The sequence below is a fragment of the Atractosteus spatula genome, chromosome 5 (genome assembly GCF_055471065.1).
Source record: "Atractosteus spatula isolate fAtrSpa1 chromosome 5, fAtrSpa1.hap1, whole genome shotgun sequence".
NCBI classification, from domain to species: Eukaryota; Metazoa; Chordata; class Actinopteri; order Semionotiformes; family Lepisosteidae; genus Atractosteus; species Atractosteus spatula.
In genome coordinates, this window is record NC_142710.1 from 39,602,789 (window position 1) to 39,630,362 (window position 27,574).

The window sequence follows — 27,574 nt, forward strand, 5'->3', positions numbered from 1 at the left end:
GAATTATTTGTGGCTTTATTCAATTGCTTTTGGTCTCCAAATTGATCGGATTTGTAAGATTTATAATGAGCATCACGTTTGTCTAATGCTAAAGGCCCTAACAGGGCCTTAATAAAAACTAATAACTGTATTGTAGTGGAGTAACTGCAGTACAGTGACTTCAATTACACTGATATTAGGCAGAGTTGTTAAAGAAGAATCAAAGGTTTGGTGCACCTGTTAGAAATGGTTTTGCTGTATGTGTGTAAACAGTCATATCTGAAGGACACATATTGATTTATGCAGGGATATTACTTTGCATTATAATAATTTATTTACCCCAGGAAGACAAATACAACATTTGTTTTATTAGCAGGCTAAACTGATTTTGAACATACATAGTTAATTTTGTGGCTGCCTTCCAATATTTCAGAGCTGCAATTTTGATATCTAATTTATTATAGTAACTTGATGTCGAGTGTAAATCGAGTCGAAGCAGGTGTGGATGATGCCAATATTTGCCAAGTCTCAAATCAGTATCTTTACTGGTTCCAAAAAGCAACTCAGGCTGCCATCTGGGTAGATGCAGCTGCTATGTTCTTGTCACATATCAATTAGCAAGTACTCAAGTTTACCTGCCAGTTTTAAAGTTCATTAGGTACAGTGTTCAGCCATGAGTTTAAATCTTTAGAATACAGTGGTGCAGATGACCGGTGGTGGTCAAACAGCCATCTTGGTTTATACAGCAGCATCAGGGCTCCATATTTTAATTGCATTTCCCTCAGGATGGTTTCTGTCTAGTTTAGATTGAATCTGAAGTTGATGCTGTGCTTTTATCAAATGTTAGTTGTTGCCATTTCTTTATGTGGGACCACAGTTTTGAGTTATATTGTGCCAGAAATGATGCATGCCGATAGCATTTTGATACAATACTAGCTGTTTTTGAATTTGAGAATGGAATGAGTGCTTGGAGTTATTTGGTCAAACATTTTTCAGGCACAGTACTTGCCACAGCTAATCGGTTTCATGGCGTTCAATCAAGACTGGTATGAAATGCAAAAAGAAAATCTAGTAACAAAATCCTTTGTGATTACTAGTAGCTTTTATGTTTAGAACATAGTCACTACAGGGTCCATAATTTGTATTTGGCTCATAACTGACAAATGTGTCTCTCCTGTTTACCTGCCTGAAGTGAAAATAATAGTCCTGTTTATCGATTAATCTTAAAGGCCATACACATTTAAGATATGCTCGTATTTTGGAATGTCTTCCTGGTGTTGAATGAAACACATAAATTGATGTGACCTCTCTCCCAAACAAGGAGAGGGGTTAACTCATTGTGCTGTTTGCACTCCTAAAAACTAATCATTGTAATATGGCAATAATTTTCATTTGGTCAGGTTTGATTTCCAGTTGACAATTTTATTTTTGTGTTCAGAATCATTTAGTAATATTTTCTCTATGTATTATGTCAATAGATAGAAAAGCATTAAAAGATTACTCTTCAGCTTTCTAAGATGATGTGTCTTGGAGTACACAGTAACTAAGACTGAGGGAATGTTAAATTTATTTCCTGAATATTTAATAGCAAGTTGCTTAGTTATTTGGATTTTGTTTGCAAAAAGTTTACTTAGCCTGCTTTAGTTTCTTGCAGCATTGTTTAGATCATATCTATCTTGAAGGCTTAGTTGAGGGCAAATTTAAAATGTCACAACAATTAGCAAAATTACAATGTCACTTCCTGTATATTCAGTGTCACTGGGGCATTTAGCACAGGCACAAAGGGCTGTTTGTAAAGACAAAAGTCACTGAAACTTTCCTTCCCCGCTTCCTAAATAGAACTAAAGCAGCCACAGGGTTTAACTGGCTTGAAAAATCTTCGATGGAGAGACTTTTGTTTTCTCACTCACAATACATATGAAGTGCTCAATGGTTATGTAGTTTGATGTGCCCAGACTCACCCCAGGCCACCCCTTGTACAGTACCTCTTCGTCTGTTGAATGCATTCAGCATTGTAGTGCCTCAGGCTGGATGGCTTCTGATGAAGGAGCAAAAAGAAATTAACATTATATTAGAATACCTGACATTTTCACACACACCCTGCCGTACTTGATAAATAATGTGAAGACTTACAGTGAGGGCAAGGTGGGCAGATGTACTGTACAGTATGTGGCATGTTCAGTGTCAGAGGATAAAGTATGAAATGTGTGTGACATTTTACAAATATTTTAATGTACCTCATAGACCGAATGAATCACCTTAGTGGGACGTTAATTAGTCTTCATTGACTTGAAGGCCAATGTTGTAGTTTGAGATGCTTGATGTCCAGGGTAATGGGGAAGAGAGGAAGCCGGATGTTCTATGGGCAGGCAATATTGTAGCAGAAAGAAGTTGTGTTAAGTAACATAAAGAAATGTTGTGGAATTTAGAGAAGTCTCAAGCCAAATAAAACTCCTTTGTAGCATGTACTCACTGTAAATAGCTAATGCAAGAGCCCTCGTATTAATAACATTTGCCCTAAGGATCAAATTGACAGATGCTGTGTGCACAACTCTGTATAAAGAAGGGAACGGGAGATGTTACAAATGAGGGACATTCAGCCCATCTTGCTTGTGTAGTTGCTGACAGCGTACTGATCCAAGTCATTTCTTAAGGTGAATCAAGAGTAGTTTCTTAATGCAGGTGGGAAACAGTGATAGAAATTATGGTAGTGGACTTTTCTGGTACATTCTGATTGGATTACTAAAACATTTTAACATCAGTATGAATGAAAGTAACCTGAATTAGAGACTTGTAGCTCTATCCTTGCTGTTGCAGCGGCTTTGTGTATGTTTTACTTTGGAGTACCATTTGAGGCAGTATTTGTTTGCTTTTCTGTAGGAATTTTAATAAAGTGTAGTATTCCCACGTTTGTTAAGTATGTACTGTAATTAACTGTTTTAGTATGATTTCCTTAACTGTCTGCTTTTATGGTTTTGGAATCAGGGTTCACCACTTACACATAGCTGTTTGCCTTTGCTAAGTGGTAGAAGAAAAATATAATCGTGTTTCAGTCTTAAATTTATTTCCGTACCTCATGCACGGAGTGAGTTTTCCTTTTCTGGCGGTAATTGATGTACATCAATAAAAGCTCCTATTTCATGCCCTATGTTCCTGTTAAAACTGGTAATTAATCAGTGACCTTCATTAATCATCCTAAAGATGATTAAAAATGCTAAAAATAATTATTCTCTTTCTCCTTTTTTCAGGCTCCTTATTCTGAGCTATGAGACAATTATTAATCAGTATTACAATTCATGTATTGCTTCATCATCTTACGTCTGCCTTTTAAGGTTCTGCATGGGTTGGCACTTAATTACATTTTTGATCTACTTTCTTTATACACTCCTTAGCCTCTTATCAGTACCAAAAACTAATTGGTGTTCCTTTGGTGATGGAACCTTTTCCTGTCTAGCGCCTAGACAGTAGAATGACCTCCTGAAGGTCAAAAAGACTTTGACTCTGTTAGAACGTCTGCATTTAAAATGCATGCATAACTCTGTACCTTGGCTTTTCTTGTCTGGCCTTATTACTGTTGTTACTTTATTTAACATTGTCATTATTTTTATTCTAGTCTAATAGTTTTTACTTTGTAGGAACCTCTAAATAAGAACTGTCAGAATAATTACAAACGAGAGGAGGCAAGGTGGCACGGTGGCAAAGTGGCTAGCATTGTTGCCCTCTTGCACTGGGACCAGGGTTTAATTCTGAACCTGGGGCGCTGTCTTTGTGGAATGTGTATGTTCCCGTATTTCCGTGGGTTTCCTCTATGTGCTACAGTTTCCTCCCACAGTCCAAAAACATACTGGTAGGTTAATTGACTTCTGGGAAAAATTAGTCCCGGGTGTGTTTGTGCATGTCCGGTTTTGTGTCAGCTTGCCCTTGCAATGGACTGGCATTGCGTCCAAGGTGTATCCTGCCTTGCCTGCCGGGATAGGCTCCAGGTCTTTATAGATGTACAGTCTCCTTGTAAGAACACCAAGACTCTGAATTGGGAGAAGCATTTAGAAAATTAAAGGAAGAGGAGGTCATTCACGCCATGACAATCATTTTCAGTAACTCTGCTGCAAAGCTTATTCTATCCTCCTACTGTACCACCAATGGCATAGAAGAGTGTTTCCTGCTCTTGGTTTTAAAAGCTTTTCCACTTGTGTTCTCTGTTTGGCTGTTTGACTGTTGATTCTGAAGACGTCTACTAGGCTGTCTGTACAATTTTAGGATCCTTGAAACAATTTTTTCTCCCTACATTTAAAGAATGTTCTTTCAACTGTAATGTATGTCCTCACATTTTTTTAATTTTTTTTGCTTCCCAACATTGTCTAGAAGAGGGACATTTCGCATCATAAAAATCTTTATCAGAAGTACTGTAACTTTCACAAGCTTGACATTTTCGATCTTTTACTGTATGTTTGATTTTGCAGTAGGCCTCTTCTACACTTCAGTTTTCTAATTTTAATGTCATGTATAAGTTAGTTGTATAGTCTTGCATATTACTTAAGCTTTTTAAATTTGTTGTTCTAATATTCTGTGTTTTTGTGTTATACACACTTTACTACTCCACTGTCTATACAAGAATCTAAATCAGAATATAAATTGTGATAAATCAGTGGTCCTAGTGTAAAGCACTGTGATGCTTTATATTGTTTTAATATTTTCTATGTATTACCCATTCTCTGTACAAATAAACACATTTCCCTGAATGCATACCCCTTGTAATTTGAAAATTAATCTTTAATGAAGAATTTGATCAAAAGCTTTTTGAAAATTGAAATATAGTACAGTGTATCACATGATCTGTTGGTCAATTACTGTTGTTGCTGGTTCAAAGAACTTCGGAAATTTTAAGCAATGAGACTTTAAGATGTTAAGCAAGACCTACCTTTTTTAAATCTATGATGACTGTCTATTGCAATCCTGCTTCCATAAAAGTAATTTACATTTTAGTTCAAATGTGTTTTAGTCTGATTAGTGTTTCCATAACCATACATATAGTGTAACTCACATTTATTGGTCTGTAATTAATCAGTTCTTTTTTTTTTACATTCTTAATTTTCAAATTAAGTAGGAGATGGAAAACATGTCAGAATGTCTATATAAAATAAAGATTATTTCTAAAGCTTATTATAGCTTTAGAAATACAAGGAAAGAAAAACCAAACTCTTTTTACTGCAGTTGTATTTATTTTCTTACTGCTGAAAATCCCTCAGAAGCAGCAGGCAGTGACTGAGCTTTCTCATGATGAATTCCTCTTTTGCAGTAATGTAAAGTGCTTTTCTTTTTACTATTTTTGTAGCTGTTTCTTGTCCCTGCTGCTGGTGGCTGCAGTGGTCTGGAAGATCAAACAGACATGCTGGGCCTCAAGGCGAAGAGAGGTAGGTCACAGTGTTCAAATTTGCGTGTCTCTAAGTCTTACAGTGGTGAAGTCTCCTTTTCTTGCCTAAAGTTTTTCTTCTGGGATGTACATGAACGTTGAGGGTCAGGGCTATCTGTATAAGAAGTTTGTAACTTTCAAGTGCAAAAGTGCAGTGATTTCAAGCATCCTACTAAAAACACCCATTCTCTCTCTGTTAAAGAAGAAGTGGAATTGTTCTAAGTTAGATTGAGTTAGGTTTGCATCTTGATTTTATTGTACTGATACTTACCTCAAATCTTTTTGAGAAAAACCATCATGACTTTTGGATAATCTTCTAGGTAGACTTTGGTGATGACTTACCCCATTATTTTAAACATATTTACTGTATAGTGTTTATTTTTTCTCCTTTATTCCATATGAGAATAAATATTGCTTTCTTCAGATTTCATTTCAAATTATGAATTTTCAAGGCTATGAAACTTTTAGTTTAGTTGGATTTTTTGGGTCTCACAGTATGATACTGGTGAACCTAAGGATCCCAAGTGCATCTTAATTCTCAAATGCATTTTATTTGTATTGGTAGTCTCAATTTGACTGATATTGTGCTTCTTAAAATTTCACCCTGGACATATTATAGTTATGTTTTTTTGCTAAAAATGGTAACATGGATTAACACGTCCTTTTCTTGAAATATAATTTTTAATTTGCTGATTATTCAAACTGAGCATTCAATCTTGTGATAGATTAAATGATAGTGTTTGGAGGAATTTGCCATTTTAGGTTGACCAGCTTCCCATCTTAATCAAATTTAAAAAGTCTTCATAAAATGTTAAATGCAAATTTGCGGTGGATCCAGTTTTATGTTTACTTTGAAGGTTTAAAGTTAGTATTTCTTTAAATTGATATTACTCTGTGCTATTACTATTTATTACTACAGTAACATTCAGTTTGGAATTTAAAGATTAAGTCTTTTTCTCACATTAAGTATCTGGGAAGTGCTAGACTCTAACTATTAAGAATGATCCTTTATCAGATATGTGATTATGAAGTCTTTGCTTTAAGCCTTTTAATATCTTAATATTTAAGCATTACATGAGGATTTTTATCCTGCTAATGATTTCTGTTTCTTTAATTAATCAAAGCCTCTTTCAGCTGCGCTATTAAAAGTCCTTGTGGTGTTTTCATAATCATTAGAAGTGATAAAGAGCTTGTCTTCAGTAATAATTTTTATACTTTTGCTTCTGGTCTGTTATACCTCATTGCAGTTCTTTGAGGTTAAATGATGTGAGGTACATTTTCTTCTAGCAAATATTAAAAAAAATCTACAATTTGTTATTGGTCCATTTCCTGACAGATATACTGAAGACATAAAGACTAAGAGACAAAGAAAATGAGGGATTTGTATTGTTTTTAAATAAGATGTATCTGAACTCTTGAGCTCCGGGATAAAAAATACTTTATAGCTAGTGTAATAAAACTAGGGGTGATGTGCGTGGCAGTGATCCTTTAATAAGCAGGTCTAGGTAAAACACACACACAAACACAGCCATAAGGTACAAAACCAGAGCTCTTTATTTACAATTTGAGGAATGAAAATAACCTACAGTATATGTGGCACACAGTGTACTATCAAACTGTGCTCAATCTTGGGGTCATTAAGAATAGGTCATCTTTGAGCTCTAGGTATACAATTTCTGTTCCTCACTACACAGCTGGACAGCTAAAATGATTACTAGCCCCAAAACAAGTCTCTCTTCTGGACCAGTGTCTCTCTCTGAAACTTTCAAAACTTGAAACAAAAATTCCACCTCGTTACACTCCTCAACTTGAGAACAGCTGTTTGAGACCTTCATAGAGCCTTCGTGCTTATTCTGAATCTCGTGGAGCGTGCTCAACCTTGGGATCTTCCAGCCTCAAGCAGCCTCGACTGGCCTCAGGGGTTTTCAGTTCTCCTTGAAAACTTTGACTCAATGGGTGACTATTTTACTGTATTCCAGTCCTCAACTTGAAAATTGGCTTTTGAGACCTTCCTGTAGCTTTCTTGCCCTGCTAGGGGTCATGACTGTGGAAATACAACTGATAGATCGCAGACGTTGGTCACATGGTGGGTGTAACTGTCCTCTTTGATGATTTGGGCATTTAATTATATTTCAGAAATCGCCCTTTTTCACACCAGTGAAAGTACAGATCTGAAACTTGATGTCCAGTGTTATCAGGTCCCTTAGATTTGTTAAGAGCAGGTAGATTGGTAAAATAGTTTGTCACTATACTGCTTTAGTCAGAAAATGATTTTTTTTTTTTAAGGTGCTTGACTGATTAAAATGACATTTGATATACATAGATAAGGACAGTCAGCTGGACTAATCCAGCTCTCTAGTGAAATTAAGTACAGTACATTACAGGAGCACATGGGAGTCTAATGTAGATGTTGATTTAATCCCCTTGAAGCTTTTTTGGATGTAATGGAATGACAGGAAATTCAATTTGATTTCAGTACATTTGTGAATATTGTATTTTATTGTACTGGAAGGTACTTTTTATATTAAATATTTAAATAACACCATCATATTATTTGGCCAAATGCTGTATCATAAAAATGTTTACAGCTCAGCACAGAAATAGGGCAGTCACTTTAGAGTCCTTGGGAAATAATGAACAAATAAAATATGTGGAAGGTGGAAGTTTTTTTTAACTGTTAATTATGAATCTGAATAGTGAAGTATATTTAGAACTCAGTTTATGCTAATGCATTCACCAACATTAATGTTGGTTATGAGATCAAACAATCAAAGCTACTTTGATATTCTAATAATGATGTGCAAGAAGACTTTATGAAGTTTTCCTTTGATTTGTTTAATAGGGTTGCACCCCAAAAGACTGGAAAAATATTTGTTTTTGACAACTTGAGACTCGTTAAATTTAGCTTTGTCTTGAAAGACTTTTTCCCCTTACATTGCCTTGGAGTATGAGGTTATACTCATGGCTCTTATGTGTGAGTCTGACCTCACACCAATTATAATTTGTGAAAAGTTGTTGTGGTACACGTAAAATAATAATAATAATTAACTTTATTTTATATAGCGCCTTTAAAGGTGGCTTCTCAAAGCGCTTTACAGAGTGAGAACAACAATAAATAAAAAGAATACACAAGATGAAGAATGGAACCAGCTAAGTAAAGGCTCTTCTAAAGAAGAAGAGTCTGGATTTGAAGGAGTTTAGAGAAGGTGACTCTCTGATATCCTTGGGCAGAGAGTTCCAGAGCTTGGAGGCATAACAGGAGAAGGCCCTGTCACTCATACAGTGTAGACGGGCTTGGGGGACAGTTAGGAGACCAGAATTAGAAGAGCGAAGGTTGCGAGGTGGGGAGTAGGGTGATAATATTTCAGACAGGTACTGAGGTGCCAAGCCATGGAGAGCCTTATAGGTGAGCATGAGAATTTTAAAGTCCACACGGAATTTGACAGGAAGCCAGTGCAAGGACTGGCTGCTGAATTTTGGACATACTGCAGTTTGTTCAAAGTAGATTTAGATACCCCAGTGAGTAGAGCATTACAGTATTCAATTCGAGAGAACACAAATGTGTTGATCAGCTTGATTCAATGTGTATATGAAAGTGCCCTAGAATAAGGATCGTTTTAAACTTAAGGCATAAAAATGAGAGTAGATCAGCAAACTCACCTAAGAGGGCTTCGCTGGGTTTGGGCGGTCTTTAAACTGTACTAAATGATAGTAGATTGGGGGATAGAGACATTTAAAACAAGGCACTCAAAAGAAGAGGGAGGAGGTATAGTAATAGGACTTAAATTGTAAAATAGGTTGTAAATAACAATGATGCCCCCGCCTCTGCCTGAGAGACATGGAAGGTCAAACAAACCATATCCAGGAGGGACTAGTTGGTTAAACAGCAGTCCATCGTTTTGTCTGTGGCAGGTTTCGGTTAAGCACAGAAGGTCCATTTTTTTTTCTTTGATACTGTCACATAAAAGAAGAGCCTTGTTGTTTATGGAGCAGGTATTGAGTAGCGCTGATCTGGCCAGTCTCGGGGATTCAGGGGGAAGCGGAGTGCATTCCAGGTGCGGTAGTAAGAGGAGATTTTTTAGGTCGGCGCCGGTATGGGATGGACTTACAGTCATGCGCCGAAAGGCAGACGAATGAAAGAAACAGCGTCCTGCGTTTGGTGTAGCGACTCGGTTGTAAAATCCTAGTAATGCGGCAATAAACAATTGTGTCTTTTACCAGGAAGTAGTTTTGTTTTAGTTGTAGCAGTTGCAGTGCGGTGAAACTCGAAGACATGAACAATGAATCCAAGATGGTGCAACAAGACGGGAAGGAAATCCAGAGTAACGCAGTAGCAGGTGGTGAAAGTCTTCAGTTTCACAATCAGCAATTTCACAATGCAAGTGGAAGTCGCATTTGTAAATTGCAATGTGAAGCGGATAAAAATATCTAATTAGAAACCAGTGTTGCCGAGAAGAAAAATAAATAAATAAGTAGATAAAAAATGAAAAACCTGTGAGAGGAGCGGCAGCCAAACGCGCCAGCATTCCCTCTCGACCGGAACTCAAAAATCTCATTAAACGAAGGTTTTTATAACAATATAATTGCAATATAAGTAATACAGTATATACTTTTTCTTGGGAGAACATCCACAGAAATATAAGTGAACATGCAAACTCCATAAGAATGTGTTTTAGTATGGGATTGATCCCAAAAGTTAATTTAGATGTATATCATGCATACATTGTCATGGAAATCATGTATTATCAGATTCTAAATATGCCTTACATGCATTTTGTTTACAGTGTCTTAAAATATCTGTATGCTTCAAATGTTCAGGATCACTTTGTATAAAAATAATGCCTGAAATTTTCATACAGTGTAATGTAATAGATTCACTGCACCTATTCAGTCTTGTTTCACTAAAGAACATTAAACCCTAATTAAAAAAGTCTTAATTAAACTTAGAAGATTGATTAAAAAAGATTTGTTTGACATTTTGTACTATAAGGTTATGCACTGCTTTGATTTATTTTTATTTGTAAGCTTTACATGAAAGGTTTTAGTGTCTCATTTAACTAGTAAATGTTGCAATTGGGTGTGTGACCTGATTGTTTTAAGCTAGATCTTAATTACAATGTATTGAAGGTAATACTAAGGAGTCCAAATGTGTTTGTTAATGATGTGAGCCATGCAAGGTCATTGTACTGGAGGGACGCACGATAAAGACCCCAGTCACTGTGCAGAGCACACTGCAGTCTCTTCCTGCATGGATTATGTAGTCTGGGCCACAGAGAGACAAATTATCTTTGGTCTTTCTTTGCAGTTATCAACAGAGTTACCAGCTTATACTGGGCTTAATGTAAATAGAATTGCAAGGGGGTGAAAATGATGTAAATATGTTCATATAAAAAGCCAGTATAGGGAAATTGATTTTTCTACAGCAATGCAGCAAAATTCCTCTAGTGGTAAATGGGGTGTTGGTGTGTTATCACAGTATTCGTTCATAGAGTTACCCAGAGCTTGTAATTCTTCGGAAAGGTGGGCATAATTTGTCAAGAATGTGTAACCTTTGCTGCCTGTGTAATAAAACCATTTATTGAATCATGTGGTATCTACAGACTGCAGTGTTCAAGAGCAGATGGTGTTTGATTAATTCCTAATGATTCAAGTCAGGAAGTACAGAGGACTTTTTATCAAGCTAAGCTTATCTCTGTCAAACCTATACTCAATTAATGAGGCCATAAATAAGTCTGTTTTGGTGATGAGATGAACCAGACTTTTCATTAGCTGTTACAACAGATCTTAAACCAGAAATAAGCAATATTTTACCTAATCAAACAATAATATTTGAATTTGCAGAGGTAATTTTACTAAGATGCTAAAACTCAAATCCTGTTGATATTTGAATGTTTGGATAATTCATTGCTTTTCAAAAATATTTACAAATATTTACCCTTCTGCAAACTTTTACTTTCAAATACGACTTTATATTTAGATTCCACGCAATCCGTTTCTGTGCAACAGAGTAACTTGAAAGGTCATAACATTAGTGTAATGGTCTCTGTGTATAATCAAAGTACTTTAACATCAGAGTAAACGTTTGTCTTAAATAGTGATATGACAAATCCACCACAAAGATCCAGGAGCTTTAAAAACTAGTCACAGGTTTGAGAGCGTCTTTTAAAGTTTTGCCAAATTCTGTGTTAGGGGAGTTACTGTTTAAACACTGACAATATCTTAGATCTCACACAAAGTGTGGGTGAGTGGCAAGAAATAGGCCATTACTGAAAAAATGCATCAAAAGTCTCATATGAGATATATTGCAGACAGGAAGCAGAAAGTTTGACGGTCAAGCATTTAGGAGACCCCAACTGAACTGTTTGGTCTAAATGCAAAGTGTTAATGTGTGATGAATCACCCAGTCAGCTCCAATCAAACTGTAAAGCATGGTGGTGGCAGCATCGTGTTATGAGGATGCTTCACATCAGCAGGCAATAGGACGCTTTTGAGGACTGATGGAAAAATCAGTGGTGCAAAGCACAGACGAATCCTAGCAAAAAACTTGAATCACCTAAGAATCAAAAATGGCTGTCCAATTCACATTTTAGCACAAAGATGACCTCGAGCACAAGAACAAAGCCACACTGAAATGGTTGAGCAAAAAGTGACTAGTCCCTGTCAGAGTCCTTACTTAAATCCAGGAGAAAGTTTGTGGTGATTCATAATGATTGCAGTCCATCAGTTATCCTCCCAACAACTTGTCAGAACTGGAGGAATTTTGACAGGAAGAATGTGCAATATTAGACGATCACTCTACCTGGTAGCAACCTTTCCAAAAATTCAGACAGCAGAAAATGCTGCCAAATGAGAAAACTGCCAAAGGTGCTTCTACCAAGAACTAACTTAGGGCTGAATTTCACTTTGTATATTTTCTCTGCAAGTTTTGCTGGCATTCTACCTTCTTGACATATAACAACATTCACTTTCATCATTACATTTTTTAAAGTGTATACACTACTATGTATACACTTCTGTAATAATACCTTTGTAAGGCTGTATAGCTGTAAATACATTTGATACTGTAAAATATGACAATTTTCAGAGATTTTCTGGGGTTCTGGTTGTTTCTTATTAGAAAATTGTGTCAGTGTGATGCATTTAGCTGTGAATTCCAGTGTTTTCAATACATCAGTGCAGTTTTGGGAAGCAAGTGAAACAATATAATTTAATGAGAAATCCTACAATATAATGTGGACACATCCTAAATCATGCCCTGTGAAATGATATACATTATTTCAAATTATTTAGACACGCAAAATAACCAGAACCTGGAAAATTTAAGAATCTAATTTGGCATGACTCTTTGAAAATTAAATTCAAAAGAGAAAAAGATTGAGTTAAATAATATTGAAATGCAGAGAACTGTTTAAAGTCTGAGCACATTGTATAAACAGGGAGGGCTGAATACTTCAAAAGAAAATGAAGCATTTATTTGGTCATTATCTATAATGACCAATGACCATATATCTATATATAAATATTAATAATTTTACTTTGGATGAATAAGAACTACTGTTCATTCGTACCATTTCCATACAGATGAGTCATTAATGCATGCCAGTGAGAGTACCTTGAAGATCTTGACTTCCATTCCTTTTTATGGGGTCCATCTCTTAAACAATGTTCAAGCAGTCAGAATATGAATATGTATTTAAGAGAAATGTGTGTTGATGTTGGATTTGAGCAGTGCACATATTAGGAAAAACATTTTTAGTCTTTAGGAAGATGTATGAAGATTATACATTTCGCATCTTTATTTTTTTATTTAGAGGTAGTGTAGACTCTTGAGGAAGGCACAACATCTGAAAGATTTTTTCTTCGTCATACTCTACATAATAGAATTAGCCTTTACTTGTTCCTTTTTAAGATGCATTCAACTAAGAACCAAAAACTCACTGTCAAAATGATTGATGGATTTTGTACACAGGGATACTTACAGTATTTTAAATGAATTATATCAGTTAACTGTTGAAATATTCCTTTTATACTTTATAAAAATATACCATTTTTGGCAGTAGTGAATACAGACAGGAGTTTGCTGCTGATGTGTTTCAGGTCCTGCATAAGATGCCAGAGATTAGATATAAAACTGTATTATTCTCACTGTATTAAAAGCATGATAACTTAAAAAAAAGGCTGACAAAACACAGGTTTCATTTTTGTTTAGAATTACTTTATTCTAAAAAGATGCTCAGACATCTGTCACAGAAAGTCGTCTATAGTTTGCTCTAAACACTTCCCCCTACTGTGTAAAATCCTAAAAATCCTAAATAATTTTGCCACATTTGTGCTGTAGATTTATGTTTTATTTTGCAGTTCCTCTTTGGAACACTCTTGAATTAGTTTTGTAGCCTTTTTTTGTTAGTCAGTTGCCTATTCCACTATGTGGTTACCACTCTTAATCATTGTGCTCAGTATTTAGGTTAGCTATCGAGCTATCGGGGTCCTGCATATTTTTGCAGTGCTGTCTTCTGCTGGGAGTTCTGTAGTCAAATCTTCTTGCCTTCTAATTATGATAATAAGGTTCAGAGTCTGGCAGTATCAAAGGTAGCAGTTTGTAGTTGTCAGAAGCACATCAGAAAAATGATAATCCCATCCGGGAGATTTATAATATATGAAAATTTGATGGACTAATGGGAAATTGATAATGATGTTTATATTGCCCTCCCTTTAAAATATTCTGGACCCTTACGCAATCAAAATATACACACATATGCTTGTGTATTTATGTATTTTTTTTATATTACTCTAAGAAGTGGATTGTGTTTGCTTGTTTTGAAGTCAGCATTGTCCAGCAGAGCTATTTGGTTTTTAATGTGCTTTCCCCTTACCATCCTGTGTGTTCGTGCCCATTTAAGGTGGAAATGCAAAGAGAAATTTTCCACTAGCTCATTTCTACCATTAGAAAGAGTCCGCGGGAAAACCCAATAAATCATTCCTTTTAAAGAGTTTGAGCTCAATGTAAGATTTATTTTTCTTGAAAAGCTTTCATAAAGTAGTGCACATGTTTTAGGTACTGAAACCAAGTCACCTTGTTACTGTGATTTTTATTATTATTGCAGTGCTGTAAATAATCATTCACATTCATTACTGTTAGTCAGCCATGTATTGTATTTTTCATTAACAATTCTCATTGTTATTTTAGCAAATTTTCTGATATGGAGGACCATATATTCACATAAAAATATAAAGCGGTTCTTTCAGCCTGTATGAGGGCTAAGCATTATGGCAAGGAATTGGTAATCAGTATTATTGTGATGCATTTGTTTGTTTTAGAATGGAATCACCTTTATTTACAGTAGATATTACTATCCAGTATTTCCTTTCTGTGCTGCCTTTAAAGTAGTCCAGTAATAGCTGTGCAATTCCTTGTATTGTGTACATTCCCCCATCTCCACCATATCAGTCCTATAATAGCGATTGGTCTGAAAATGATTGTGGCAATATAAATCATTACCATAATTTTCCTGAGATTCCCAAAGCTGTCTCTTCACAGTGTACTATACTGCAGCATACAGATGTTGCACAAGCTTTATTTATAAACCCTGCAAAATAATATTCAGTCACTCTTTTCTTTTCTTGCTGGATTCTTTGGCCCAGAACAGGTTGTTTATTTACAAATATCATCCCACATTGGCTTTTACTAGTAAATGTGTGTTTTGTCAGCGATATGTCTGATACGATATAAATAACCTCATATCTATGCATGTCTCACAAAATATTTTGCTGTCTTTTCGAAATGCAGCTGTCTCAAAAACCACTTGGTTTTTTGGTATTAAGAATATCATATGCAGATTAAATAAAAGAAATTAATCCCTTTACTCTTTGCAAACTTAATACATGTACAGTATTACATGTGCGCTAAGGTGTTGATAACATCAAACCAATAGACCACAGGATCAACAGTGATAGTCAGAGATATAGAGGAGTTTATTTGCGATATGTACAGTACTGTACATGTACTGTACAATGATATTCTTATTTGTGCTGTTCTCTCAGGGCACGCACAGTGCAATAGGTAACACCACACAATGTAGACAGTACATTCCAAAAACAGTAAATAATAAATAGTGACAGTATGTCCAGACAATACACAGACAGAACAATAAATACAGTACATAGTAGAGTAATAGTCCAGGGGATTCAAATGGACATAAAGAGGAAATGCTTTAAGATTAAGAGCAGGAGGCACTTTATTTCACAGGGCGAAGTCATCCAACCAGATTACAGAAGCCGATTCCCTAGAATCATTGGGCCTTTCACCAGCTATATCCTCTTACACTAGGGATAAGGTTTCCTCTCATTTGTAATCTTTCTCATGTTCACATGGTCTAACAGCAATTAAACAGTTCACAGCTAAAACAGATTTGTAGCCTTAGAATTTAGGCCTGCTTTGGCCTTCATGCTCTCTGAAGTGTTGTAGTTGATGTCGCACATGGGTACTCCTGGAAAACTCAGGCAAGAGCTTTAGTGACACATGGAGTGTGGTGATGTCTGTCAGTTGCAACATGCTTGACTGTAGGCTGGGAGACAGATATACTTTAGTCTGCCCTGCTGTAAGTTCTCCAAAAGTTCAACCTGAAAGATATTTTTCAGAAGCAATGGATTTTTTCTTTCCATTGATGTCTGTTTGATCTTTAAGAAGATCAGAGCATTTGTGTCCAGTTTCCAGTCTGCATCGCTGTGATTTATAATGATGACTACCAAAAAAAAAGCTGGCTTTTTGTGAACTTTCCATGTTTTATATTTGAAGTGATTAAGTGAAAACTGGATGGAGTGCCAGCATAGAGTAGGTGTCTTTGTACTACTTTGACACTATTTGCAGTAAAGGTGACAACTGCTGTTTGTAAAAACTAAGTGTAAAATAAAGGTAATTAGGTAACAAAATAGGAATGTGAAGACAATATATATACAGTATGGTTTTACATTAAATAAATTATTTTTTGTCAATTTGGTGAATATTACTGTAGCTAGAGAAGATGCAGAGCTGTAATTTAAGGTGCATCTATTTCTCCCTGTATGGCTACTGAGCCTGTGCACTATCTCTGAGGAAGTATATTTATGACTGACACGAAGTCCTTCTTTTTTGTTGTGTTATTAAAGCTGGTGCCCTGCGTTCCTTCATGAGAAGGCTTGATGAGATTCTCAGATTAGTTTGTTAGCTACTAGGAATCAAACTGCCTAGTTGGACTGAATGGATTATTCTTGTTTGCAGCTTTACTGATGTACTTATGCACCATCCTCCTGTGACTTTACAGGGCAGGTCAGCTTTCATTGCTTTTAGTACTTGGCCTCTATTACACTAACCGCCTGCAGAGGTGCTGGTTGTTTGAGGCTCACTGTGATCTGAAAAGCCTGTTAAAACATTCTCCTGGATTTTTTTGTAATTTACCAGAGTTACTGTATACAGTAGTTCCACAATTTAGATTGTGTGATTTAAAGTTAAAAAAACTGTTGTTTAAAATAAGCAATTACAGAGTTTTAACATTTTAACAGTTCTATAAAACTTTGTTTCCTTTCTGAAAGATGAACAGCAAACAAAATTAAATCTATAGTAAATTCTGAAGCTGCTAAAAACTTTTTTTTTCAGTTGTCCCACAACTAGTTGATATAGAGTGTGTTAGAATAGAAAAGCAGAAGAGTTTGCGTTTTCATGATGACTAAAATAGAAAGACTTTAATACTGTATGTTGTTGATTAAAGATGTTTGTATCTTAGGCAGGGTGGGTGAATACTTAACCCCCCCCCACCCCAGCACACACCCATTTGGCATTATGACTCTAGATTTATGATCTTAAATATGATACTAGAAAAATTGCCTGTCTCACAGCCTTCAGCTTCTCTTCCTCGCTCCTGCTATTGATATTTCCTGACTGCATGTGAAGTGATAGATTCTTCACAACACGATCAATCAGAATTACTCCATATGACACAGATGTAGTTGACACTGATCTGCTTCACAGCCTGTGCATAGAAATGGGTTGCTATGACTTTAGAAATAGATAACTGATTTTGAAGTGATTAGACATTCCAAGGAATGTCAAGGAAATTTATATAAAGTAAGTAAAGAAATGCAGATGAATGTTTTACAGAACAGTATGATTACATTCCTTTTGTACCAAGGAAAATAGATGTGTAAAAAATCCTCCTGTTTATAAGAATTGTGGCAGTTTGATAAATGTTGTTTTTACTAAATGCCTGCATTGTCCTTTCATCACTTTATTTTCAAGATAAATCTCAGACATACCTATTTCACAGTTAAAACAATATCGAGTAGCACAGTTTCAATAATACAGACGCATTAAAGTATATACAGTATATATATATCGTATATACACACTGAACGTATTTATATACAATATTTAAATCATCTAATCACATAACTTTAAATTTACTATTTCTTATCTTCTGTTAGCATTTCTCTATATCTTTCCTTTGTGCTTACGTGAACTACCTCACACACTGATGCCTGGTATCGATTGCCCCACTTCCAGCATAGATTTTTCTTTGTCTGGAGATGCTATTTAAAAAATAACACTTTATACAGTAGCTGCTCCATACAAAGCTGGGCTTCAAAGCAAGTGGCTATTCTGACAGCAAGTGACTCTCAAAGAGAATGGCTTGGTATCTAGGTCCCCTGTGAGCATGCCCATAATCCTCAAAATGTAAAATCTGGAAAAAGGATACCTGCACCGGTAAACCAATTTGCCTGCTATCTTTTTTTCCAATTGGAAACTGCTGCCAATTTCCAGAATTGTATGCAGATACCGAACATGGGTGATGAGAAATTGTGCTTTTCAGTTTGTGTGGCTTTATACAGAAGCACTGGGTGATAAGAGGAACGGACTGAAATGGTATCTTAATTTAAATTTAATTTGATAGAAAAGAGAACTAAGGAGAAAGCATGAATAGACAATGATTAAGCAGTGTCACCAAATGTCATTGATGCATCTGACAATATAAATCATTGCCATTGCATTTTGCTAGGCAGTTATTGCATTGAAGTGCTGAATTGTGACAGCTTTCAGTTTTAACCAGGACGATAAGATAGTTAAATCAAACACTTGGTTTTTATTCATGCCTTTAAAATGTCTTTGATAATAAAAGACTGTGGTGTGTTGCAATAACACTTGCTACATTTTAATGATTCATCCACAGTAGAACCTACTTGTGACGAAAGGCATGCCCTTGTCATATAACCTCATTTGGGTGAGGTCTCTCATAATATACTTACTTAACTCTAATAGTATCTTTAAAACCTTTGTATATGTAATGTTTGTATTTTGTTTTGGTTACTATTGTAAATCAGTAGTTAATATATTTAGGATGTTTTTTTATCTTCCCTGTATGAATTCACAATGTTGTCCTTGTCTGTTTGTTTCACCATTTTGAGTTAGGTTACAGAAACTGCCTCACCACTGGTTTAAATGGAGGCTTACAGTACCTGCCCATCAAGAGGAGCTGGGGGTGGAGCTTAGGGCATTTAACTTAACAACTGTGGTGTAGCAAGTTAGTTTTGTCTTAATCTTCGTGGAGTATCCTTATTTGTGTGTTGATACACAACCTGACTTTTTGTATACCTGTTGTTTTGAAAATGCTGTCAGTAATTCCTTAAAGAAACTTCAGTTTATTATTTTGCTGAATGTCTTCATTTTTAATAATAATAATAATTGCTTACACTTACAGTATATAGTGCTTTTCTGGACACTCCACTCAAAGAGCTTCACAGGTAATGGGGACTCCCCTCTACCACCACCAACGTTCAGTCCCACCTGGATGATGCGACAGCAGCCATAGTGCGCCAGTACACTCACCACACATCAGCTATCAGCAGGGAGGAGAACAGAGTGATTAAGCCAATTCATAGATGGGGATTATTAGGAGGACCTGATTGTTAAAGGCCAATGGGAAATTTGGCCATGGATTCAGGACCTTTTACGTCTTATCCGAAGGACCCCGCCTTTTTACAGGATAGTGTCCCCATCACTATACTGGGGTATTAGGACCCCCACAGGCTGCAGGTTGAGCACCCCCTACTGGCCCCACTAACACCTCTTCCAGCAGCAACCTTAGCTTTTTTTTTCCCAGGAGGTCTCCCATTCAGGCACTGCAACATTTTTTGTTACTATTTTTTCAGTAAACAGACACTTTTTAACCCCTATTTTTTTCTGCCCTACATTTTTATCTGATTTCTGTGACTGCCCCTGACATACTGCCATGTGATTTAATCACACATCTACAAAGGGCTGTAATATTGTAAGAGTTTTTGTTTTGGGAAGGATCCTGTCATATTTTGCTGTATCTTGAAACAGTTTGTGACATCCAAGGCAGGATCATCCAGTGACTATGCCAACATAACCCTATGCATAGCTAACGGATCCAGTGCTCATTTAACCTAGGAACTTAAGCGCCTTTATTTTACTCAACTGTCAGAGTCATTGCAAGAGGTTTGTACTGGATATTACAGCATATTATCACTGTAGGGTTTCGGAAATGTTGATGCTTAAGTAACTTTGATGCTTTCGTGATGTATCTTTCAAGTACATCCATTTTCTTGTGCTTCAGTTATCTCTCATGAAATATTTTTTATCTTCTGTGTCTGGGTTACCTAGCACTTGGTGAAAGATGTCCGTGACAATTCTCAAATGAAAACAGCATTCTGAAAGGCTGAATTGAATTGCAGCCATGTCCCAGAAAATGATTTGTTCAGAATGTACAGTGTAGCAAGTATGTATGTGCATCTTGCATTCACTTCTTTGCACATTGAAAACTGTTTGTACAGAAATTGAAGTTAAAAACATACCACTGTTGTGTCATGATTAAAACAATGATCTTTCTCTAATTATTAATCAGTTAGATGCCAAAAGTCCTCATAGTTGAAATCCAGCCATGACAGATTACTGTTGTAAATATACAACAGAATATTTACAAAATATTCTAACCAAAATTCTTGAGAGTCAGAGTAGTTAACAGCTCTTTCTTTACTTATTGATGTATTTCTTGTGCAAAGCTGTGAAGTCTGTGAAGAGTATTGTCACTCACACAGGCTCATTCTCCAGTAAAATATGCATCAGAAACAGAGCAGCCTGGAGAACAAATATGAATTCTGAAGCTTTGGTTGCTAAATGATTTTAAGCTTCTACAGCCACAGGCAATAGAAATTAAAAAGCTCTTAATACTCCTCTTAGATGCGGATGCAGCCTGATTTTGCATGAATGCTTTTCCTAACCAGATTAGTAAGGCTCATTCAAGCACATGAATCACACTTTTGTTCCTTCATGTTGCAACTATGTTTGACATCAGTGCTTTTGTGAGATTATCAAGAGCTCAATCATTCTTTTACTTCAGCATTAGTTCTTCCGTTTTTCCTGATTTTACACTGTGCAGTATAGCTTTCACGGATGTGTGATGTCTCATTGTTAATGAAGTACAAGACTGTAACTGGACTTTGAGGGCAATTTCCATATCTCCTTACCTGTAGTTTCTAACTGTAGTTAGCATACTGAGCATCTAAAAATACAAATTCTTTCAGCTGTATTTCTGTAGAAAATGAAAGTTAGCACAAATTGGTAAATAAAGTTCTGGATAAGTGTACGTTTGTGTACCCCTAATTTGTTGCAGGTTCAGGCCTCCACTGCAGACTCTGTTGCTATATCTATAAGTGAGGGTTTGATACCCTGACTACTCCAGTCTGCCCTGCTGTTTAAATGGGTATAACCTTTTGTGGGGTATTGCCTGCAATGGATTACTATTCCACTCAGTGGTGGAAAAGTACTTGCAGTCTATTTAATGCTACATAAATTGAAATAAACTGTAGCTATAAATATCCACTTGGCTTAAGTGTGAACTCTACCATTAACTCCCCAAACAGGAGAATAAAGTTCTCAATTTCGATGATGTATTTTACTGATTCATTCAGAGTGAGAATTTAAATAGTCTTGTAGTTAAATTTTTCATCTGAATTTGAACTGTTTTTGATTTAACTCTTTACTTATTTACTGTAATATCCGTAGCATGTCAAAATCTACTGACATCTTCAGTTTGTTGTGATGAACTGTGATTTTGTGATTGACAGAGCTGCAATACGTGTTTTTTTTTTATAAAATCAGCACAGAAGGATAACAATACACACGTTTTATTTTAAGTCCCTGGCTAATGTCTTATAGTTGAATGGGACCAGGCTGTGTAGAAAAACTAGCAGAAGCAAATTGCACTTCCTTCCAGTGAAGAATAGTACAAATGTCTTCATCCAGTTTGCAGACTGTTGGGCCTGAAATAGTGTTTGTTTTGTTTTTGTTTTGTTTTTGTTTCTTTCTTACTTATCAGGGAAGATCTTACTGCTTACTCAGAGGTGCTTCCTGGGTCACCGAGTAAATTATTATTGTTAGAAATGTTTTTAAATCAAATGTATCGCCAGTTTTAGCCTTGTTGTCAACTTCCGTGTTTGCAGTATATTTTGTTGGACACTTTCTTCCATTTGGCAATGAAATATTTTAAGATCAGAGTTTGCCTTGTTAATAGTAAAAGAAAAAAACAACCACGTTATTCAGGATTTAAGATAACATCATTGATTGTTTTATGGAAAAAAAGAACTCCAGCTTTATTTATTTTCATGGCTTATATTTTCTGGGTCTGTGTAACTTGTTTGGCATGAAAGAGGTATTCAAAAATAAGCTCTTTTGCTCATGCAAGGGATCCGTTGACTTTAAAAGATTCTTCAAATGTGTGTATATTATGAAGCCTGCTGTAATATGTGTTTTTTAATTTTTGAGGCTATGAAACTTGACTTTGTGTGGTTTTCCTGCATTGGAAATGCAATGTGTGCATTTCCTTTTTCTTTATAGCTTTGTAAATACTGTATATCCAAGATGGATCTCTGAAAATGTGGATACACAATGGAGGAGGACAAATTGTGAAATTACCAGTGTACATGTCACTTCAATCTTAAAGGAGAGAATGCATCACTGAATGTTTTAAAATCTAATCATTGTCTTCTTTGGTATCTGTAGAGGGATGGTGGGAAAGAAGGAAAGCACCATGAAACTCATATTGGCCTTTAAGTAATGAGTAGAAAGACCTTTAGTTTACCAGGGCCTTAAAATAAAGCAACTATTATCTCGAGGACTGTTTCAGTGTCGCTCAAATCCCCATTCCTATGGGCAGCGTGTTTCTACCCACGCTACACTTCAGCCTTAATGTCCAGCGTGACTCATGCGCTGAGCCCCCTGAAACACACTGTCTCATGACAGAGGGATTATTATTTGTATAAGAGCGAAAAACAGAGCACTGGTGTTGAATGTACATCTATTTCCCTTTCCTTTTAGAAGTAGTTAAACAGGTATAAGAAAATCTTACACTACAAATCCACTTTTGAGGATTTCCTCAAAGCAGCTTGAAAATTAGCACTTTTGTAAGTGAGGTTTGCAGTCCCTCTCACCACAAGACAGTGTTATTGAGCTAGAAGTCTTACTTACAGGTATTTGTTCCTTCTGTCTCATTCTCAGTCTACCATGAGTACCACCTCTAAGACAATGCAATTATGACCTTTCTTTCCTCTTTCCTGGAATCAATCAAAATAAGAATTTTTTCGTGTGATTTAAATTGCTGTTCCTTGAAAGATTATAAGTTTATATTGTAAAAAAAAAACTATTAATAAAGTGAGATCCGATCAAAATGTTTTTAAAGTAACCCATGGAGCTACAGTAGTTTCAACGGTATCACTGGGGAATGGTTTTCCAAACTCAAATTATTCTCAAAGTAAAGACTTGTCTTGTGTGTTTTTGTCTTGAGTGCTTCTAAACTACGTTTCCAGCTATGTCCCTGGGTTCTGGTATCACTGTTGAATGACACTTCTGGATTTTAATAGTAGAACCAAGTCTCCATATCATCTTTTCTGTCTCAGTCTAAAGAAATTCAATTACCTTAATCTGTCTTGAGTATGACATCCCCTTCTGATCAGTCTTGTTGCTCTCCTTTGCACAGCCTGTAAGGCAGCTTAATCAGTTCTGTAGCTTGGTACCCAAAACTAAAATTAATTTTCTACTTCCCTTGATTTGAATTATACTGTACTAACTAAAAGCCATTTCCAGAATCTGATTTTCCCCAGCCTATGTACTGTAGTGGGAGCACTGAAGTCTAATAAAACACAGAGCAGGCAGGTGAAGAATATAAGGCATATGAGAGAGGTTCTTATCACAATGGAATTGGTGGCATGTTCAGTTTGATTGTTACCGTCACTGTCTTAGCATCCTGCCATCGGATGAACTTTTCATTTAGGTGGTGTGCTGTACCCCCATAGGAACATGTGAAATGAGAAGGTGGAAAAGGCCCCGCAGTGCAACAGTGGTGTTGAACCTTTATGAAATCCATAATGGGTTGAGCCTGGAGTTCTTAAACAGCTTTTCTCAGTCATGCAGTCAGTTAAGTAAAATATGCTTGAAGCATTCTTTGATTTTAAGGATGTTTCAAAGTGCTGCTTAACACAATGTCAGTGTCATTGTTAAAGAAAGAAACATCCATAATTAATGTCCTTGGATGTTTTCCGAGCAAATTTTGTGCAACCAGTTTAAGGTTGGTGCACAGAGCAGTGTATTATATTGAAGATGCTGCCTTAGTTAAGGTAAAATAAATATTTTTTGATCACATAAGTAGTTTAATTCTTTAGTTGCAATCAGCACCTGATCTTTTGAACCAAGCTCTTATTTTCTCGGGCTAAATGAACCCTTCTACAGTACCTGAACTAATACTTTGCCTAGACCTTTAAGTGTTGTCTTTTGTTCCAGGTACAGTATGACAGGGCTAGAAAGCATTTATGCTTCACTACGTACCAGTTGTCACACCTCACTTTGTCTTGGTATATAGTATTGCAACTGTGTGAGGTTGAGGCATTTGTACCCTTCTGAGGCTCAGAATGTTTATCACTAGAGTGTTTACTGTACGACTCCCACATAAGCTTCTATTAAGTGGAGCTCAGAGTTGTTTGGCCATTGGTAAGGAAAACAATTTGTTAAATGACTTTAGGCCAAGCTGAATGCAGTTCATTCTTTAATTTCCAGTCAGTACCATATTCAAAGCAGGGTATTCCTGAACTCGGCTATTAAGTGTAGGGAATGCTTCATAAGATCTATTTAAGGTCAGGTAAATCAATTAAAAGTTCAATTAACCCTGGAGTAAATAGAGCTTGAGCTGCAGCAACAGAATAGAAAACATTGTGACCCCCCCCCCCCCCAAGTTCCATGGCATCAACATTGGAATCCTGTAGGTGCATGCTTTCTTGACCAGTTACATGCATCCCTAGCCATCCTTTAGATGTAACTGACCTTATTGCCATTTTAGGTCGAGTAAAAGTTCATTATTCAAGAATAATCTACACTGTATTTTGAATTTAGTAAAAATGGAACATGAACTAAATGATCTTTCTCTGTTCATAAAAAAGCAGTATTTTTCTCTTTTTTGAAGAAGAAGAAGAAGAAGAAGAAGGTGTACATTTCTGCTATAATCTCAACCTTGCTTTCACCAGTGTGAGCAAGAAAATAGCGAAGTTCTCTTGAGAGTGCTTTTCTTTTTTCTTCCTGCATTCCAATTGTCCATTTAAAATGAAAGAAGACAATTGTTTAGATAATTATATTGTCCCAGAGTGTTTATATTAAATCACAGGAGAGGATTATGAAAAGAAATCTGGAGAGCAATATGCAATACAATATACAAGCTACATGTATATGATTTAGTCTTAGCTTTTATTAGATTTAAGCTTGATTGAGGTGCTTCAGAAATACCTACCATTCTTTTCAAAGCTCTTGACATTATTGTGTGAATCAGAGCTTTTGTCAGTGAAGCGTTTAAGCAATTTTCTGCAGCCAGTGGGGGAGATACACATAATAAAAGCATTGTGTTTTGTGTATTGAGTTCTGGGATCTTTTTTCTCTCAAAAAAGAAGCAGCATATCATTGTGATTTTATCATCTATAACTTTAACAAAGGAACCTCAAATACACCTAATTAAGAAAGTCTCAACAGGTATTTACATCATATTCTGTGTACAGTGCCCTCCAAAAGCATTGGAAAAATGAAGTGCAATTTTAGCAAATTTATCACGAAAAAATTAACAGTATAACTCCCTCCTAAGCATTTTATTATTTAATTAAAGCTGTTCATTTCTCTCCTCTTGGATTAACAGAACCGAAAAGCTGGATAGATTGATTCTCTATATTTAGGCTTTTCTTCCTTCAAAACAGCTGTGAGTGAAATTGCAGACAAGTGTAGGAAAGAATTCCGCAGTTCACAGAAGACATCAAGAGCAAAATTAGAAATGCTACACTAGAAGATGTAAACTTGCAGTAGATCAGATTAGAATTTGTTCAGATGTATTAAGATGACCCAAAATAGTTCTGTTCATAAACAGCACAGTTTATGAACAGAAGAGCCCCAAAACACTACTAAAGTGATGGAAACTTTAGTGTGGGGAAATAGGGGAACTGCAGATGCTCCAAAGAGCACCACTCCATCTTTAAAGCATAGTGGTAAAGTAATATAATGGTCAAGGTATGAATTGTCTCCTCTGGAACTGACCCCCTCTTCTTCATTGATGATTTCAATAATGAATTCTAATGTTACATAATAATATTTTGTCTGCTTTTGTAGAAGAAAATACTTCCAGATTACTTTTTTGAGATGATAATGGTTCTGCCAGGAGAAAAAAAAGTGGAAAATATTAAACCATACTGTACATTCTACTGTACGTGCTGAAGAAGCATTTGAAGTCAAAATACCCCAAGAATAGACAAGAAATCAAACTGGCTTCAGCAAAGCATCTCAGATTGGTATACAAAAAGTTTAATGATCCTAATGGGCCATAGACTTTATGCAGTTATTGACTTGGAGACATGCAGCCAAATACGAACTTTTACACTCTTATCTACTTAAAGTGAATGTTATTCAGTACTTATAATCACTTGAAATTACTAGGTTGAATACAGGTGTTTGCTTTGGTTCCAATATCAAACATACGTATTGAATAACCCAAACGTAAAACATACAGTAGATTGTCCTTAACCATATCAACATTATGATCATAAATAGAAATGTAAAAAAAATAGATATATTTTGGACTTTGCTGTCCCCATTTTTTTTTGGAGAGCACTATATTGTATTGTATTGTGTGATACAGTATATTGTATTAGAATATCGGCTCCTTGCCCCAAAAATAAAGAAAAAATTATTTGATGGAGCGACGAGATTAGATTGTTGAAATTTGCTGGTAATTCGTGCTTCCTATTAACTGCTGTGCTTTAGAGGCTAGGGAAACATATCTACATAGTGAAGGATTTCAGCTATTCGTCTCAGGGAGTGCTTAATTTTCATCCATAATTATACTGTTATTGTTAGTCCTGACCTCCCATCAATACCTGACTATATAATTAAATTACTGATATGATGAGCAATAATTAAAATATTTATTTGCTAATGATGTTACCCTTGTTCTGATGTCAGGAATGACCTGATTGGTCGAGCCGTTGACAGTGTACTCAGAATGATACTAAAGAGAAAGTTTCTGATTTATATCATTTTTATCATCCAAAGAAAACTGTTTTAGATAACCAATGTCCTAGTTCTGAGGCTGTAGAACAGAATATTTGGTAATTTCCTTTAATATAGGTGGAAATATTCTTTGCCTTTTTTTTAAGTGAATGTTACTTCATTAGTTTGGCATGTCAAAGACCTGAGCTCTCTGTTTTTGGATCAATAGTTTTTCAGCCACTAATTGCTGTGGGCCTACTTTCCATTGAATAAGTGAATTCCAGACATGTTATTATTAGAAGCATCTATTGTGTCAGCTGTTATGAAAAGAGAATTATTTTTTATTGTCTTCCTCTGAATACCTTTGCAATTTTTGGTGCTGTTTATAACTTGAACATTGTCTGTTTTCGTTACAGCCATGGATTAAGAGGGGTTTGGTCAAGAAGCGACAGGCAACTAAATATAAAACAAATATAATAAATATTCCAAACAAAAGAAGACCTTGTGTCTTCTCTTGCTCATTCTGTTGGTAATAAAACATTTGTTTTAGAACTTTATCCAGTTTTTGGCTAGATGGCTAGGTGCTTTGTTTCCCACTCCCACAACACTTTGTCCAGTCCTACGTACAT

At 35.9% G+C, this 27,574-nt stretch overlaps 1 protein-coding gene across 3 annotated transcripts in view; it reads left to right on the forward strand.

The window, feature by feature from the left end:
- Window positions 1-27,574, forward strand: part of LOC148835071 (attractin-like protein 1) — a 416,291-nt gene that overhangs the window by 262,802 nt on the left and 125,915 nt on the right. For all 3 annotated transcript variants that reach the window (XM_088917388.1, XM_088917389.1, XM_088917390.1), the window contains exon 26: window positions 5,312-5,390. In XM_088917388.1, coding sequence (XP_088773514.1) covers window positions 5,312-5,390 — 79 coding nt within the window. The remainder of the gene's footprint in view (window positions 1-5,311; window positions 5,391-27,574) is intronic.